At 35.1% G+C, this 19,269-nt stretch overlaps 1 protein-coding gene across 1 annotated transcript in view; it reads left to right on the forward strand.

Annotated features, from left to right (window-relative positions):
• The window catches only part of ADSS2 (adenylosuccinate synthase 2), a gene marked incomplete at its 5' end in the record, with an annotated part of 39,968 nt that overhangs the window by 11,129 nt on the left and 9,570 nt on the right, over positions 1 to 19,269 (forward strand). The window contains 7 exons of the mRNA XM_082856055.1: positions 2,005 to 2,107; positions 2,899 to 2,967; positions 5,087 to 5,137; positions 13,689 to 13,755; positions 14,000 to 14,107; positions 15,127 to 15,208; positions 18,243 to 18,369. Of these exons, the coding sequence (XP_082712181.1) occupies positions 2,005 to 2,107; positions 2,899 to 2,967; positions 5,087 to 5,137; positions 13,689 to 13,755; positions 14,000 to 14,107; positions 15,127 to 15,208; positions 18,243 to 18,369 (607 nt within the window). The remainder of the gene's footprint in view (positions 1 to 2,004; positions 2,108 to 2,898; positions 2,968 to 5,086; positions 5,138 to 13,688; positions 13,756 to 13,999; positions 14,108 to 15,126; positions 15,209 to 18,242; positions 18,370 to 19,269) is intronic.

The following is a 19,269-nucleotide window of genomic DNA, read 5'->3' on the forward strand; positions in this document are numbered from 1 at the left end:
TTTCTTTGGGACCAGTTTAATAAATTATGTGTCCATATAAAAAGGAATGTAGTGCAGCTGTTCAAAGGATGAGATGTTCTGTTTACAAGGTTATGGAATGAGCTCCAAGATTTGTTAAGTAAAAAAGCAAGCTGCCCAGGTGTGTATCTTTCCTACCATTTGTATAGGTGGAATAAAACAATGTATAAATATGTTTGTATATACAAAATTACTTAGGGAAGGACACAAAAAGCTGGTGGTAACAGCAGCCTTGTAGCAGGGAAGGGGAGGGTGGAGTATGGGAAGGACTTCACTTTTTATTGTGCATCCTTCTGTGCCTTTTGTATCATATGCAGATGTTGCCTACAAAAAATAAATAGTAAAAAATATTCACCTGTTGCCCTGATGGTATCAAGTGAAGGAGATATTGCTTAACACTACCACTTCTGTCCTTCCTGTGTCTTGTCATCTACCTGTTATCTTGTGGACTATAGGCCACCACCACCAAGTCTTTTTTTTTTTTTTTTTTAAAGCAAGGAATTCTTTGCCCTGTACAGTGCAAAACACAGTGTAAATAAGTATTTGCTTTTTTGAAGATTTTTTTGCAGGACCTATTTTTCTGGCATTTTTGTGAATTCATGATGATGATGGTAAAAGTAAGTAAAATACATTTGTCAAATAGCCTTGTGATCAAGTTAAACTAGTCATCCTCAGGAGATATCGTTTTGATTTTTTTTTTAAATGTCCCACAAAGATGTTGTTAAACCTTTTATTTGTTCAGATATATTCCTAGTTTGTTGTTTATTTTAAAACTTTTGTTAGTATTGTGTAGAAGTTTAAACATAATCAAATTGATTTGTGTCTTTTCCCCATGCTTTTTAAACTTAGAAATATTATCTGGTCACTTAATATTCAGTCTCCTTTGTACCTAATTTTTATAATTCAACTTCACATTTTGTTTCATAGAGTGAAAGTTTCACCATGGGTTTATGCTATGATTCTCAGCTTTAGAGGTTCCTTGACCCAGTGTATTACTTTAGCCAGAGATGAGCAGATTCAAGGAATCGGTCACTAACCAAACTCATGAGACTGATTTTAAAATTTAAAAATTATTCTCCAGGATAACCAATATTTGAGGGATTTACTTGGGAGATATCCTCGTTGATAAGTCCATGTAAGAATAATAATTTTAGGTCACAGAGTTGCTTGACACACTCTTAGGACAATGAGAATTATATGAATATTTATGTCAAGTTAGGGTAACTGGATAGATTTTTCTATTTTAAGGATTTTTAAGATAAATATTATGGAAAATTAATTAGATTGCTACATGTTCCACATAGTGCCAGAAACAGAATAACAAACTAATTGTTCCCTGTACTTTGTTCGCTTTTTTCTCTCTTTTAAAAAGGGATATGGGACTTCCCTGTTGGCGCAGTGGTTAAGAATCTGCCTGCCAATTCAGGGGACACAGGTTCGAGCCCTGGTCTGGGAAGATCCCACATTCCGCGGAGCAACTAAGCCTGTGCACCACAACTACTGAGCCTGCGCTCCAGAGCCCACGAGCCACAATTACTGAGCCCACGTGCCACAACTACTGAAGCCGCGCGCCTAGAGCCCATGCTCCGCGACAAGAGAAGCCACCGCAATGAGAAGCTTGCACATCCCAGCAAGAGTAGCCCCCGCTCGCCTTAACTAGAGAAAGCCCGCATGCAGCAATGAAGAGAAGACCCAACCCAGCCAAAAAATAATAATAATAAAATAAAATAAAAAGGGATACGTCTTCCTGTCTTCCAGAAACCTGAACTCTCCAATTTCCAGATCCTGTTAGGAATAACCATTCAAGTAGGGAAAGGAGAGAGGATAGACAAACTATTGTAAAGCCTGTAAAGAATAAGTATTCACGGCAAATACTTGGGTTGCCTTATTGACATTTTAGCAGGAGATCATTAATTCACTTTGGAAGGAGATATATTACTTGTCATATTTATTGTCAGGTTCATTTTTCCCAATCTTGTATTTCAGGGAGGAAATAATGCTGGCCATACAGTTGTTGTAGATTCTGTGGAGTATGATTTTCATCTTTTACCTAGTGGAATAATTAATCCTAATGTTACGGCATTCATTGGTAAGTATATAAACTGAATTTAGGGACTTTTTTTCCCCAATTGATAATAGTGTTTATTTTTCATAATCTAAACTTATTTAATCTCTAATCAAATGATTCATTTATTGCTTATTAATCTTGACAGTGGTACCTTCTGGAATATACCTAACTTTGGCTGTTTTACAACTCTTTTAGATCATTTAGCACTAATAACTTTTTTGGAATGATTACTTTGCATTTATTTCTGATCATTGGCAATCTTAATTGTATAACTAAGTGTTAGATCATCAAATCAATTTTCCAAACACTGTGAAGCATAGTAAGAAATACAAGAGGTCTGTGTTTCATTGACTGGTTCTGAACGCTTATAAGATGCAATCTGATATTTTCTCTTCTGGTCTTTTATTTTTAAAAATGCTCATCACAACCCAATAAATTGATTTTATGGCCACTAATAGGTTTGAGTCCCCAATTTGAAAGACTGTGATCTGGTTCAGTTTGCCTAAAACTATATAACTAGTTTCTTTCAAAATAATAGTTTCACTTTGTTTCAAAGAAATTTCAAGTTATATTGAGTGTAGTTTTAGTGTTTTGTATTCTGTGTATTATGTTCTATTATGTATTTACATTATACTACCGTTTAAAACTTGGAACCATTTCTGTGGTAACTCCCTGATAAATTAGAATGTCCTAATCAAAGTGCCTCACTCTTGCTACTATTCTAGATAAAGGGTTATTGAAGATGTATGTCTATATTATAGATATAGATGTTTAAGTTTGCGATTTGCTTATTTGTGGTTTTTGTTTTTTAGGAAATGGTGTGGTAATTCATCTACCTGGGTTGTTTGAGGAAGCAGAAAAAAATGTTCAAAAAGGAAAAGGTATGAAAGAATGAGTCTGCTTTGTCTGGCAGCCAGTTTTTTTTTTGTTGTTGTTTTTTTAATGAAGTATTATTGGGCTCTCATTCCAGAAAAACTTAACATTTTTGTCTTCTACTTTAACATTGCAGATTATTGTAGGACAAAATTTTTAATGTCAGTTATTAAATTTTATTCATTATCATCAGTGTTCTAAACAAAAGACAAACATAACAAGGTCATTTTGTAAGTCCTGATTTTTTACACATTGGTCATCTGCAAACTCTAGGTAGCTAGAATTACTATATACTGGTGGCAAAACTCTAGGAAATTCACAAGTTCATTTTGTCATTTGTGCTCGTTAGCATCCACTTCTACACAAGCCAAAAATTAGCTTAAGGCAGTCAGAGAGCCACTGTAGCCCATTTTGTGCACTTTTAGTCTCATTTCCTAGAGGATCTGGAACTCCCTTGGTTACTACAACCTAGGGACAAAAGAGGTTTTTTAGGTCCCTGCCTCCAAAGGAGGGAAATGCTTCTTCTATGCAATGTATCCACTTCCATCTTTAAAAAAAAGACTTGATTTCCTGCCTTTTCTAATCTCTTCTGGATTTTTGGAAGTCTGTTTACATTCAGTTAGGCTACCTTGCTAGGGTTTGAGGGGAATGTGGCAATGCAAATGATACACAATTGAGGAAAAGCATTAGTGTAGTTCTCCCTTAGCTCATATTTAAAGAATTAAATTCTATTACATCGTTAAAGTTTATTTTTCACGTTTAAAAGTAGTAATCCATCCTCAAGTGTTCCTAACAACTAAATCTGACTTCGCAGAATCCTGTCTTGCTATTATCTCTGTTGTCTTCCCTGCACTTTTACCTGTGTGTTGTGTCTGCCTTTTTAATTGGTCACCGAGGTTCCCTTGCTGCTCTCTGCTGTCCTTCATCCCCTTTACAATTTTGCCCTACTCTTTTTCCTTCTGGCCTATCTAACCCAGCTGAATCTACTTTATTGAGTTTCTTTGTAATATTTTGTAATAATATTCCCTAAGCAAACTTTAGAATACGTGTTACGTGTCAAAAACAGCTATAGAGCGGGAAGCTTAATAACTTCTTTAATCTATAAGGAATATTTGTAAAACAAATCTTTGGATATTATCAAAATTAACTAATTTTTAATATTCAAATACTAATTTTGAAAATAGGGCTCAGTGGCTTATCCTTAGAATGCATATAGCCTACAAAGTTACTCTCTTTAAAGAAGATATTTAGATTCATTTATTTATTCATTCAACAATCATTTTTCTTGAACATTTATTGGATGACAGACCCCATACTATGAAAATTCATGGCCCCTACTCTCAGGCATTCACACTTAAATGGGGAGACACATGTATCTTCTTATAATTCAGTGTGATAAGTGCAGTAATTGATAGTACTTTGGAGGAATTAGAACATTTTATTATTTTGTTTAATCACACTTTTTTTGTTTTTTGGTACGCGGGCCTCTCACTGTTGTGGCCTCTCTCGTTGCGGAGCACAGGCTCCGGATGCGCAGGCTCAGCGTCCATGGCTCACGGGCGTAGCCACTCTGCGGCATGTGGGATCTTCCCAGACCGGGGCACGAACCCGTGTCCCCTGCATTGGCAGGCAGACTCTCAACCACTGCACCACCAGGGAAGCCCTAATCACACTTTTTATAATTGTCTTTTGGGAAAGGGTGCCATACCCCAAATTAACTCCCTTTTCTCAAAATTCTCCCCTTGCTTTGAACTTCACCCACACTCCCTCACATCCCACCCCCCCACCTCTCCACACCCCCTCCAACCCCCCCCCACCCCCACCCCAACAAAATGATACTTCCTACCATTTCTGTTTTGGATTCCTGAAAGTATTTTATGTGGCTATGGCTGGCTTGAGTTTGGAGCTTTTTAGAGCAAAACATTTAGAAGGAATTTGTGAATGACTTTGTATAATGAATGACAGGTGAGAAAATTCTTATTAAACATATTTCCTATGCAGAAGAAAAGATGCTAAAATGACTACTTAGGTGAAAAAGACTTTTAAACAGTGTATTTCTAAGGAAATTAAGTCTAAAAATTATACAAAATGTACAATTAAATGTATCTTTTTTTCCCTTCCCTCTAGGTCTGGAAGGCTGGGAAAAAAGGCTTATCATATCTGACCGAGCTCATATTGGTAAGGGGGACGTAATACATTTATTTATAACTGTCTTTTTATCAGAAACATCACATGAAAGCATTTAGTAGCCAATTTGTCTTTAATTTTACTGAACACTAAGTAGGATGAATTGTAATAATTGGGTTCAGATACATGGAATCTTATTCATTTTTTTCTTTTGTTTTTAATAAGGGCTAGGTTAAAATTTACCTATTTCTGAAGAATTAGCTAATCAGATGAATAATTTAAGCAGTATTTCATGAGACATCGCTACTTCTATTAAAAAATAAGCCACATTAAAATACAAAGAGCTTTTATTTGCACATATTAATACTCATGTAAAAGTAGGTCTCCCATCGGGCAAGTCTTTAGAGTGATTCATTGTACCTAAAATGTAATAATACTGCCTTTTAAATGATGCAGATTTTATTCAGACTGGCCTTCTCCTCCATTGGTTACAACAAACTGGATTCTAAAATTAATTTCAACCACCACCAGTATATTTGAAGTTTGTTTCCCTGTTATTATCCTATCTCTGAAGTGATAGCATTTTTAATTACCAGTGACATGATTAAGAGGCAATAGCCAGGAAAGAGAAAGAACTATAAACCATGTAAGAACTTCTGGGATTGATTAGAACTCTTAAATTGTCTTCAAATATGTATGTCTCCTGAGGCAGTAGCTGCTCTAGTTTTAGCATTGACCTCCATTTAAGAGGCAACCCCATCAAAATTTTCTTAAGTACCTCCAAATAACAATCACAGATTTGAATACTATGCATAGGAAATCAATAAAATAACTTATTTGAAGTAAACTGTACTGGATTGACATACAGCTTTTATGTGAAAACTCCCTTTTCATTTCATAGTTTGCCATAGGCTTCTTAATCTATAAAATCTGAAAAGAACAATTTGTGATTACCATTGCAAAACACTTTTATATTAGTTCATATTATCATATATGTTGTCCATGAGTAGATTGGTATTCCCATACTGAAGACTTTGCTAGTTGTTAGTGTGACTAGATAACATGTAAAGAATACATACTTATGTATTTTCCATAAAACAAAGTAGGCTGTGAGTCATTTGTATTTCACCTGTTTAAACTATGAAAATATTAACTATCAATTATACTTGTGTTTAAACTGAACCTTTTCTTTGAAGAGCTCATAGTTTTTTATTTTTTAGCAAAACTGCAATTTATGTTTCCAGAGTAATAGCGTAGATGCATAACTAGACAAAAAAAGAAAGTAGGAAGCTTTGCAGTCCCAAATAATAACATGTAATTTGGATGAGGACAAAAAGGTTTCATTTTGCTTTTATGAGGAAGGAGGTTATAAATCTGTCATGTTTGTTGGCCATTTTAAGCTTCTGATTAAAAAAGAGAATCATACTCAGCCTGTCACCTATATAGTTTAAAATATTTTTTGGTTATTACCTTAGTACTTTTAAACTTTTACATATTATCACTATAGGGCTGTAATATAGGAAGCAATATTGTATTATTTTTCTTACTGACAGTCTCTTAGGTATATAATGAAAATTATATTTTTGTGCATTACTTTTGTAGTGTTTTTTTGGCCTCTCCCGTTGCGGAGCACAGGCTCCGGACGCGCAGGCCCAGTGGCCATGGCTCACGGGCCCAGCCGCTCCGCGGCATGTGGGATCCTCCCAGACCGGGGCACGAACCCGTGTTCCCTGCATCCGCAGGTGTGGACTCTCAACAACTGCGCCACCAGGGAAGCCCTGTTTTGTAGTGTTTTTTATCTGCTTACACTCACTAATCATTAACCTTATATATATTTTATTTTGTTAACATGAGTCATCTTTAACTTTCTAGTTTTTATGTATGGCCTTTTGGTATTCATTGCCTCTGTCTTGTGAATAAATGATGAAAGCCGCTACTTATCTTCAGAACTTTGTAATGGTCCTCTGCCATTTGCTATGTGAAATTCAATATCAGAATACCACAATTTAGGATTGCAAAATAGGATAATACCTAGTATGTACTCTTTGAGTAACTTATAACATTAATGCACATAATCAGGTAAGTAGTTCGGCCATGTGTAGATGTAAATATATGCTGATGGATATCAATCTGTTGAAAAGAACATGGTGTTAAGAGAGATACCTGTGTTCCTGCCTGGATTCTCCACCTTTTTTCATTATAAATGCTTTGGGTCTGTCACTTGACAGTTTGCATTCTTGAACGTAGCACAGTGGTTAAGCAAGTTACTTAATTCCTTTAGAGTACAAAAACCAAAGAAAATACTAATACAAAGGGGTCAAAGGACCAGAATAATAGGAAAGTAATGTGGTTTAAATTATAACAAATGTGAATTAATTTTTAAATTTTAAAATGTATTATATTTATTTAATAATGGTTTTTCCTTTTCCATAAATTGATATGCTTAAAGGAGAGTATTTCTTAGAGGAGAAGTAGTTAGAGGAGAACTGAGCCCAGAGAGGATAGCTCTGACTAAAATTTAGATATTAGTAGTAATATGTATAATAATATATTCTTTAAAACATGTGTTATTAAAATGTCTATAAGAAACATGTATTTTTAGTACAGTCAATTCTGAAATGGTGAAAAGAAGTAAATAATGTTATCAAAAAATCAAATCAAACTAACTAGAAAATTGCTGAGAATCATTGCTATGTAACCACTTCACATTTTTGCTTCAGGGACTCTCTTACCATAGGACTGAAAGGACAGTTCTCTAAGTGCCATGGTAATTATGGCATTAGAACTCTCATTTCAGTACTGAGCACAAAACCTAGTCTGGTACATAGATGCTTAAAAATATTAATTCTTTCCAAGGATTTTAAAAATTTCTCATAAAATCCTGAGATTGTTAGTACAAAGTATGATGGGTGATATGGAGTATAGTATAATACAATTACAGGTTTTAGAATTTTAGGGATCTGGATCCAAATGTTGTGTTTGTGTCCTCTGGCAAGTTATTTGTCTTCCAGACATTAGTCCCCCCATCGGTAACAATGTCTCACACAAGGCTGTGCCCATGTGGGAAAGAGTTTTAGCTGTTTTATTCATAAATATGCCCAGCACCTAACTTAGGTGCCCTACCCCACTTGGCCAAGATGTACTACTTTTTCATCTGGAGGCATACTGTCCTGTAGTTTTTTAGTTTTAGTGCCTTCATTTTTCTGAAAGAGTACATGTAGGGTTGGTATTATTTCCTTTTAAATGTTGGCTAGAATCTCTGAGGGGATGTTTTTAGTTATAAATTCCACTTCTTTAACAGATATGGAGAGATTCAGGTTTTTCTGTTTCTTTTTGTGTCAGTTTTGGTAATTTATGTTTTTTCAAGGACTGTATTCATTTCATCCAACTTTTCAAATTATTGGCATAAGGTTTTTAATGTTTGTATATTATCCTTTTAATTTCTGTAGAGTTTGCAGTGATGTCCTTTCTTTTATTCCTGGTATTGGTAATTTGTATCTTCTCTCATTTTCTCTTGATCAGTCTAACTAGAGCTTTCTCCATTTTATTGATTTTGAGTTTTTTCCCCAAAGAATAAGCATTTGATTATGTTTATTTTCTATTTCATTGGTTTCAGCTCTTTATTAGTCCATTCTTTCTACTTTCTTTGGGTTTAATTTGCTCTCTCTTTTTTTTTTTTTAGCCTCTTTAGAAGCTTATTAGATTATTTATTTTAGACTTTTTTTAATATAAGCATTTAAAGTTATACATGTCTCTCTAACACTATTTTAATTGCATTTCCAAACACTGACATTTTGTATGTTTATTTCCATTCAGTTGAAAATACTTTGTAATTTTTTTGTGATTTCCATTTAATCCGTGAGTTAAATATGATGTTTATGTTTCTAAATATTGGAAGATTTTCCTGATTTCTCTCTATTATTTATTTCTAATTTAATTTTGTTGTAGACAGAATATACTCTGTACAATCTTAGCCTTTTAAAATTTGTTGAGATTTGTTTTATGACCCATTATGTGGCCTGTTTTGATTAAGGTTCTACATGCATTTAGAATATGTGCTCTGTTCTTGTTGAGGAGTGTTCTTTAAATGTCAATTAAATCAAATTGGAAGATAGCATCGTTCAGATCTTCTGTATCCTAAGTGATTTTCTATTTACTTGCTCTGTCAGCTACTGACAGAGAGGCATGTTAAAAACCTCCAACAATAATTGTGGATTTGTCTATTAATTTCTTTTCAACTCTGTAAGTTTTTGCTTTGTATGCTTTGAAGCTGTTAGGTGCATGTATATTTAAAATTATGTTTTTGATGAATTAGCTCTTTCGTCATTATGAAATGTCCTCTTTATTTATGGTGATATTTCTTATTCTGAAGTCTACTTTGATATTAATATAGCCACTAGAGCTTTCTTAAGATTAGTGTATCTTTTTCCATCCTCTAATAATCTTTAATCTATTTATATCTTTATATTTATGGCTCATTTATTGTCGACAAGATGTATTTGGGCCTTGCTATTTATTCATTGTGACAATGTGCCTTTTAATTGGAATGTTTTGACCATTTACTTCTAGTAGAGCTAATTAGCAGTATGGTTGAATTTATATCTGCCCATTGTTTTCTATTTGTTTTTTTTCTTCTTTCCTGATTTCTTTGGGATTTGATATTTTAAATATTATCTCCACTATTAGTTTATGAGCTATACCTCTTGTTTTATGAATTTTGGAAGTTGCTCTAGGGTTTATAGTCTGCATCTTTAAATTTCTCATGATCTACCTTAAAATAATGTAACATTTAACCTAAGGTCCTTACAACAAAATGCTTGCATTTCCTTGTAAAGTCCTTTGTGTTATTATTGTCATACATTTCATGTCTACACTGTTATAAACTCCCCAATACATTGCTAATATTTTTGTTTTAAACAATCAATTTTCCTTTAAAGAAATTTTAAAGTGACTAAGTTGTTGGCCAATTCTTTACATTAGCATACTTAAGCAAGTATGCAAAGAACTATGTTGCATCATAATTGTGCCCCTTCCCATTGAATCTCATAACAAAATTTTAATATAAGAGATGTTTATTGAGGAAAAGAGACCTGAGAAATGACTGAGAGTTTAAAATTTTTTTAAGCATTTGAAATCCAAGGTTTGCTGGGTGTCTGTCCTTTGATTCAACAGCTATTGGAAGCCTACTCTGTGTCAGGTGTGGTGTTGGGCACTGAGGATTCAGCAGTAGAAAAGATAAAAGTTCCTTAATGGAGCTATAATAGGGAGCACAGGTATGTAATGTACCATGGTATATAGTGATACGTTCTGAGGAGAAAAAGTAAATCAGAGAAAGGAGACCAGTAGTGTCAGGCATTTGGAGGAGGTGGGTGGGGAACTATAATTTTAGATAAAGTGGCCAGGGAGGTTTCACTGAGAAGATGACATTTGAGTAAAAACCTGAAGGAGATGCAAGATGAATAAGGTCTAGAGATATGCTGTACAATCTTGAGGTTATAGATTACAATACTGTATTGTGACTTAAAGTGGTCATATTAAAAGAAGAAAAAAAACTTTAGAAAAAAAAGACCTGAGAAGGTGTGAGAAGCAAGCAAAGTGGATATTACATGTCCTGAGGCTCACACTGTACACTTTAATACAGTATAAAAATAGTGTTAATAAAACTTAACTCTGATAATTAAAAAATAATAAGATGGTGTTAATAAAACTTAATTACTGAAGGTACACAATTATCTTTAATTAAAAAAATTAGACTGAATCCCCAAGGTGGCATTTTGTGTTTTCAGTATCTAGGCTGTAGAGAATGGAAGAGATATTCGAGCAACTTTAGACAAAGACTGTTCTTTCAAAAACAGTAGTTGTGGTGGTATTAAGGCTCCACGCCATGATGAAGCTTCATGAAAGTGATGATTCTGATTGTACTCTTAGCTTCCTGGAACCTAGAAAAACCTAAGAAAACATTAGCTCTACGGCAAGGTACTTGGCTCACCTGCTTTCCAACAACTATTTGTGATTTGCCAGTTGCCTCTGTAACTTCTTTGAACATAAAAAATAAAACATGCTGAAATGCAAATACTTTTTTATTCAAAAGAAGTGGCGTACTCCAAGGTCTCAATCTTGTCCTAACTGATTTGCAAAGTCTGAGTTTAGTGAAACAGCTCTTAAGAACTATTCTGGCCTCTCAAACGTAGATGGGAAAGGCTAGGCTGGGCACCAAAATAGGAACATTGTGATGAACTAATCGTTATTGTATATAAGAGCGATCTATTGGCCAAGGTTTAGAATCCATGTCATAGAAAAAAGTAAACATTTTAACATACCACGTAATATAGAAGGTGCGGCACAAATGGTATACACATATTTTACTCCTTTAATCAGCATGTACCTTATTATACAGAGCCTTCTAGTACCTGAAAAGGGTACTCTGTTAACCAAGGAGGTGAAAGACCTGTACACTGAAAACTATAAGACAGTGATGAAAGATATTGAAGAAGAAACCAATAAATGGAAAGATAGTCCATGCTTATGGATTGGAAGAATTAATGTTGTTAAAATGTTCGTACCACCCAAAGCACTGTACAGATTCAGTGCATTTGGAATTCAGTGTGTTCAGTTACATTGGAATTCAGTGCAATTCCAATGGCATTTTCCACAGAAATAGAACAAACAATTGTGAAGTTTTTGTGGAACCACAGAAGACCCAAAATAGCCAAAGCAATCTTGAGAAAGAATAAAGCTGCAGGCATTATGCTTCCTGATTTCAAATTATATTACAAAGCTATAGTCATTTAAAAAACAGTATGGCTTTGGCATAAAAAAAGACACACAGATCAATGGAATGGAATAATGGAACACAGATCAATGGAATGGAATGGGCTCCAAAATAAACCCACACATATGTATTCAATTAATTTACAACAAAGGAGCCAAGAATATACAATGGGGAAGGGACAGTCTTTTCAATAAATGGTGTTGGGAGAATTAGAGTGCTACATGCAAAAGAATGAAACTGGACCACTATCTTAGGCTATACATGAAAACTAACTCAAAATGAGATTAAAGACTTGAACCTAAGACCTGAAACCATAAAACTCCTAGAAGAAAACATAGATGGTAAACTCCATAACACTGGTCTTCGTAATGATTTTTTTTATTTAACACTGAAAGCAAAGGCAACAAAAGCAAAAATAATCAAATGGGATTACATCAAACTAAAAAACTTTTGTACAGCAAGGGAAACCATCAACAATATGAAAAGGCAAGCTACAGAATGGAGAAATAGTTGCAAATCATATATCTGATAAGGGGTTAATATCTAAAATATTATAAAGAACTCATACAACACAAGAGAAAAAAAAACAATTTAAAAAAGGATAGGAACTGAACATACATTTTTCCACAGAAGACATTAAAGATCACCAACAGGTACATGAAGAGGTGCTCAACATCACTAATCGTTAGGAAAGTACAAATCAAAATCACAATGAGGTAATCACACTTGTCAGAATGTCATCAAAAAGACAAGAGATATGGGCTTCCCTGGTGGCGCAGTGGTTGAAAGTCCGCCTGCCGATGCAGGGAACACGGGTTCGTGCCCCGGTTCGGGAAGATCCCACATGCCGCGGAGCGGCTAGGCCCGTGAGCCATGGCCGCTGAGCCTGCACATCCAAAGCCTGTGCTCCGCAACGGGAGAGGCCACAACAGTGAGAGGCCCGCGTACTGCAAAAAAAAAAAAAAAAAAAAGACGAGATAACAAGTGTTGGTGAGGATGTGGAGAAAAGGAAACCCTTGTGCACTGTTGGTGGGAATGTAAATTCGTGTAGTCTCGGGGAAAACAGTACAGAGAGGGAAGGGGAGAAGAAGAGGGAGAGAGAAGAGAGAGAAGGCATAGAGGCATATTCAGACAGGACAAGCATATGCCTTGGAGCCAAGGACTTAAAAGAATGCCTATATGATGGTATGGGAGGGCAGAAAGGGGGCAGAGCATAGTGTAAGATGAAAGGGCAGACTATACAATGATCACATGTAAAATAGTTTTGTCTTTTCCTTTTAAGCATTAGAAAGATACTGAGTTTTAAAGACAACAGTGGTGATATATCTGTGTGTTGGAAAGATGACTGTGGCTGCATCAAAAGGTAGGAATTAGAGGTGTCCAAGAGTGGAAATAGGTACACTCATTAGGAGGCTACAGCTTTAGTGAGAGGTGATGGAAGCTTGGGACCAGTGAGGAAGAGGGAGATAATTAACATAATCCCTAGATTTCTGGAGTCCAGAACTTCAAGAGGATATCTTAGTAAACTGAGCTTTATAGAATTGTAGGGTAGGGTACTCCAGAATCACTCTCTTAAGGACTCATTTTTAAAAATAGAATAGATTGCAATATATGGGAAAGAATGATCAGGCATACTTTCATATTAATATACCAGTTAGCATTATAATCTTCACTCCCACCATTATTGTTGCTTTTTAAAATGTATCCATTCAATTTGTCATAAAGAAATTAGGCTTAAGGAATTTATAACTTCAGTAATTTAAAATGCAGTATATGTTGCTTTCCTGTATTTTGTCTCAACAACAACTGATTTTGTTTTTTCCCCCTCAGTATTTGATTTTCATCAAGCGGCTGATGGTATCCAGGAACAACAGAGACAAGAACAAGCAGGAAAAAAGTATGTTTTTGTGTGTGTGTGTGTATGTGCAGTTTAAGCAGATCTAGTCTTTTTTGTTTAAATTCTAGGCCAGAAGTTTAAGAAAAATAACTATTAGGATATCCTTTTTAGATTTCAGAGAAAATAAGACTGTGAAAATAAACTTAAAGGAAATAGCATAAAAATTTCATTCTTTGTGTTGATCTGACCATAAGAACTGCATCTTTCTTTTCTAACTCAGAGCTTGTTTTGATTTATTTTAAAGTTTGGGTACCACAAAAAAGGGCATTGGCCCAGTTTATTCTTCCAAAGCTGCTCGGAGTGGACTCAGGATGTGTGATCTTGTTTCTGACTTTGATGGCTTCTCTGAGAGGTAACTACCTTGTATTTCAAAATGGAAAGAGCAAATGGATTTTTAGGATTTTTAAAACCCAATATGCAAATTGATAAAAATTAGTATTCTAGTTGAGTAGTGGTAGTTGGCTTTTTTGTTTCATTTGAAATATTGAAGTTTTTTTATTACATTTGAATTGGTCCTTAATTTGAAATTAACTTCACGAAAACAACATGATGTTGATATCATATCAGTACCACAAAAAGACAAAGCCAAAATTATATTTAAGGATTGGAGTTTGGAATGTTTTAATGAGAAATAGAGATGCTTCCAGGGGGATGTGGCAGTGCTGTGGTGGGGTCACCACAGCCTAGGGTCCTCGGATTTTCAGGTCCAAAGACTCTGTTGTGTCCTCCCACCGGGAAATAATTAGGCTCTCAGGTACTGGTGAACTATTGCATATCAAGCTCACCTTGAAAAATAGAAATGCCCCATTGACACTTAATCTCTGTAGAAAAAATCTCCCTGGGAAACCTGATAATCATCCGAAAACTGTATGGTGACTCAGTGATGAGGCGTTAGTTGGTCACATCTAATAACAGATGGCATCAGAGATCACTCGCTGTATCCATTTTCAGTCAGCAGTTTGTCTGTCTGCACTGTTGGGACACCTCCACTAAGAATATTGGACACAAATTGCTAACGCCTGCCTCTGTCTCTCTTAAAAGCGTCATTTTAGACCGTCCCCTTTTGTCTTTCATGCAGTACAATATAGTTAATTCTATTTAAGTCTTGTGGTTACAGATTTCAGTCATTCCCTCCTCCTCCCACCCCTCACCTTAATTATATTGTTGATATCCCTATCAGTAAAAAATATTTTGAGTGTATCATTTATTCATATGACTGATCTTCTTTATTAGATTCTATTTCTCAGAGTATAACTTCAGTTTGGGGATTGTTATTAAGACCACTTATCTCCAGAAACCATTTGAATCAAATGAAATTATTCAGAATATTTTTAAACAGAGCTGAGGTCTTGATTTATCTGTAATTTTCAGGTTCAAAGTTTTGGCTAACCAGTACAAATCTATATACCCCACGCTGGAAATAGACATTGAAGGTGAATTACAAAAACTCAAGGTAATGCTTTCTGACATTTATAATGTCCTTTTTAAAACTCGTTTGCCAAATTGGCATCTAGATCTTTCATTCATTCAGTCTTTGTATTAGGAACTGAAAATATAAGGTTGAAGAACATGTGGTTAATAAGTGCCACACAGATATGTATAAAGTATTATAGGCAAGAAATGGTGAAGTGAATTTGTAATTTTAAGTCTAAAAGCATATAGCCTAAAAGGATGTGGCATGTTTGAGTAACTTTACATGATGTAGCTTAAACAAAATATTGAGTGGGGAGCAGGGAGCAAGAATAAAGTACCTGAAAATAAAATTAGACAAGTAGGGAGCAAATCATAGGTCTTATGCTGGCCTTATATGCAGTGATAGGGAGTTTAGCTATTGAATAATTTTTGAGCAGAAAAAAAGACTAGCTTTGTATCGTATAAAAATCACTCATAGGAATTTGGGGGATAGATCAACAAAGGGACAAGTAAGAGATGATAACTTTTAAAACTAACCAGCCCATTTAGGACTGTTACCCCATAGGGTCAATTTCTTTAGCACTGTACTCTTAAGAGACAAGTAAGGTAATTGGCCAAAGATTAGGCCCACAGTTGGTGCCTGAGTTAGCCAGTAGTCAAGTTGCCTATCCTCTCCACCCTTCCATTCTTCCAAAATCTTTGGTGAGTTTCAAGCTGCTTCTCGTGTGTCTGATTGTCACTCTTAAATAAATAAGTATGACATCAATTCCAGAACTGAATAGGAATTTACATACCTGATATGTCATTTTAGAATTGTTGCAGGTCTTAGGTCTAGCCACTCACTGAATTTCTAAAAAAAAAATGACCTCCAAGGAACATTATAAATGTTAAGTATTTGGATTTCAGTGTATGGATTGTTGCTTGGAATAGACTGCCATTTTGTTTTCATTCTGTCATGCAACAAATATTTTAAGTTTATTACTAGCAACTTGGAAATATTTATGTGCTAAAGTACGGGTATATCTTTTCAATTATATTTTATACATGTTCTGAATGAAAGTAAAGTAGGTGAATAATAATGACCAGAATTACGTAAAAAGATTCTTAATAGGTGATAAAAAATATTTCCCCCTTATCCTTGGTTTCACTTTTCATGGTTTCAGTTTCCCATGGTCAACTGCAAAACAACTCATAAGTTTTAAATTTGAGAATATCTGAGTAGTGTGATGAAATCTCTTGCTGTTCTGCTCCATCCTGCCCAAGATGTCAGTCATCCCTTTGTCCAATGCATCCCACCCATTAGTCACTTAGCAGCCATTTCACTTATCAGATTGACTGTCATAGTATCACAGTACTTATATTCAAGTGACCCTTATTTTACTTACTAATGGCCCCAAAGCACAAGAGTTGTGATGCTGGCAATTTGGATACACCAAAGAGAAGCCATACAGTGCTTCCTTTAAGTGAAAAGGTGAAAGTTCTCAACTTAATCAGGAAAGAGAAAAAATCATATGCTGAGTTGGTAAGGTCTACAGTAAGAATGAATCTTCTTCTATCCATGAAATTGTGAAGAAGGAAGAAGAAATTTGTGCTAGTTTTGCTGTTGAACCTCAAACTGCAAAAGTATAACAATGCATGATAAGTGCCTAGAATGAAAAAGACTTTAAATTGTACAGTAAGATATTTTGAGGGAAAGAGAGGCCATATTTATATAACTTTTATTACAGTATATTGTCATACTTGTTCTATTTTATTATTGGGTATTGTTAATCTCTTACTGTGCCTAATTTATAAATTAAACATTATCATAGGTATGTATGTATAGGAAAAAACACAGTGTATGCAGTTTGGTACTGTCTGTGGTTTCAGGCATCCCCTGGGGATCTTGGAACCTATCCCCCTAGGATAAGGGAGGGACTACTATATGTTGAACCAAGACTTTAAGGAACAAGGGTTGTGATGAATGGTACGGTCATTTCAGGCATTAAAAAAAAAGGACTAAAACAGGAAGAAGCATGAGATTGGGGACTAGAGCCAAGGGGGGAATTATATTTTCATCAATAGGTATAACATACTCAGGTGAGTTCATGAGTGGATCCTGGAATTTCCATACTAGTCTGGCTAAATATTTAAACATTTTAGATTTTATTGTAGTTATACTATAAGCTTTGGGGAAACTCTTGTTTATATTATATTTTTAATTGAATTCCTAAAATTAAGCAGTATTATTAATACTTTAAACGTGTTTTGAGAAAGTTTTATCCTGTTTGTGTGTATGTTAGTATTTGATATTATCTGCTAGTAATACTGCTAAGGTATTTTACTGTAATGGAATACAATGGGAAAAGAATAAAAGAATATTAGTAGTCAATTACTGATACTTACATGCTTGGCAGTGTCACTTGTGGCCTTCACCACATTTTGAGAAAAACCTTGATGCAGCTTATGGTTATATGGGCTATAACTTCTGCTTTTCTAATACCTACAAAATATAAAAGCATAATGTAATATATTCAGTTCTTGTTTATTTTCCTGAAAGCTGGTTTATGAAGTATGAGTACTTGGCTATTTGGAAGATTGTCATCATTATTTGCAGTGAGGTTAAAATAGAACCTTTGGGGCTTCTCTGGTGGCACAGTGGTTGAGAGTCCGCCTGCCGATGCAGGGGACACGGGTTCGTGCCCCGGTCCGGGAAGATCCCACGTGCCACGGAGTGGCTGGGCCCGTGAGCCATGGCCGCTGGGCCTGCGCGTCTGGAACCTATGCTCCGCAACGGGAGAGGCCACAACAGTGAGAGGCCCGCGTACCGCAAAAAAAAAAAAAAAAAAATAGAACCTTTGAATTTCATTGTATCTCTACTTTTCTTGAAATAGTATCTCTTTTCTGGTTCTGGAGAATCAGCATGAGAGACCAAAGCCAATGCAAATGTTGCATTAGGGTGAGCACCGTCACCAGTCCCTTTCTACTTTGCATTGGTCAGTTTTCACTGTCAAAGTCAGGTTATTTTTACTCGTATTGGTTTCATTGTAAATTTATTAGTATACGTTGAACTTGGTTTTTGTCTTTGTATATAGAGTTATATGGAAAGGATTAAACCAATGGTGAGAGATGGAGTTTATTTCCTATATGAGGCTCTACATGGACCACCAAAGAAAATCTTGGTAGAAGGTGCGAATGCAGCACTACTAGATATTGATTTTGGTAAGTGAGATATGACTTATGGGGAGCTTAACTGAGTCCTAAATTGCTTAAGATATAAATAATTAACGTTAGCGTTAAAGGATTTTAAAATAAGGCTTTTTGCTTGTATATTCAGGAATGATGAAAGTTTGTCATCTTATACTAACCCTTTTTTTAAAAAAGGAATATTTTGTGTTAAGTTCTGCAGTTCGTTAGAAAAATGAAATCACTATTTGGGTCAGTGGGTTTGGGTTTTTATAAACTGTGATTTTTTTTGTTGTTGTTTGGTTTATAGTTCAATTCCAGACCTCATTTCCTTGGAACTGTGAGATGATTAGATGAATCCTTTGAAAGGACCTTTAATTCAGCCTTTTTTAAAAAATCAAAAGCTAATATACATTGTTATTAAACATGCACATTCTAAGATCTATGGAAGTCTGTTTAATTGACTCCCTGGACGTGAGATTCTGAGTGGATTTAGAGCATTTCCTCCATCTTCAAAAAGTTAATGCTATTGTCTTCAAACTGCTGCCTTTCTTGGCCTAATTTGTTGGCCTTTTCATCTAAACATGATCTTTCAGGATAAATCTGATTGTTCTCAGCTCTTACTGGCATTTCATTGGCTTTTGACTCCAAGTAAGCCAATTAAAGTGTATTTCTGTATAGTAGATATGTATTTTTGATACCATAATATGCCTATCCAATCTGGAAAGAAAGCAGTGTCTAATTAGCATAGTGAATAGTTTAAGTATGAAGAGGATCTTGGGGCCAGGGTTTGGGGAGGGGGAAGTACACCACTCTTTGCTTACTCTTGTTGTTTCTGGGATTATTCCCTGAAGACAGATAAAAAGGTCAGAAAATGCTGAATACCACAAAATTCTTAGTGTACTGTTGTCACTCCAGGTTGCTGGTGCACCTTAA

Source organism: Leucopleurus acutus (genome assembly GCF_964270905.1).
Source record: "Leucopleurus acutus genome assembly, chromosome: 2".
Taxonomy (NCBI): domain Eukaryota; kingdom Metazoa; phylum Chordata; class Mammalia; order Artiodactyla; family Delphinidae; genus Leucopleurus; species Leucopleurus acutus.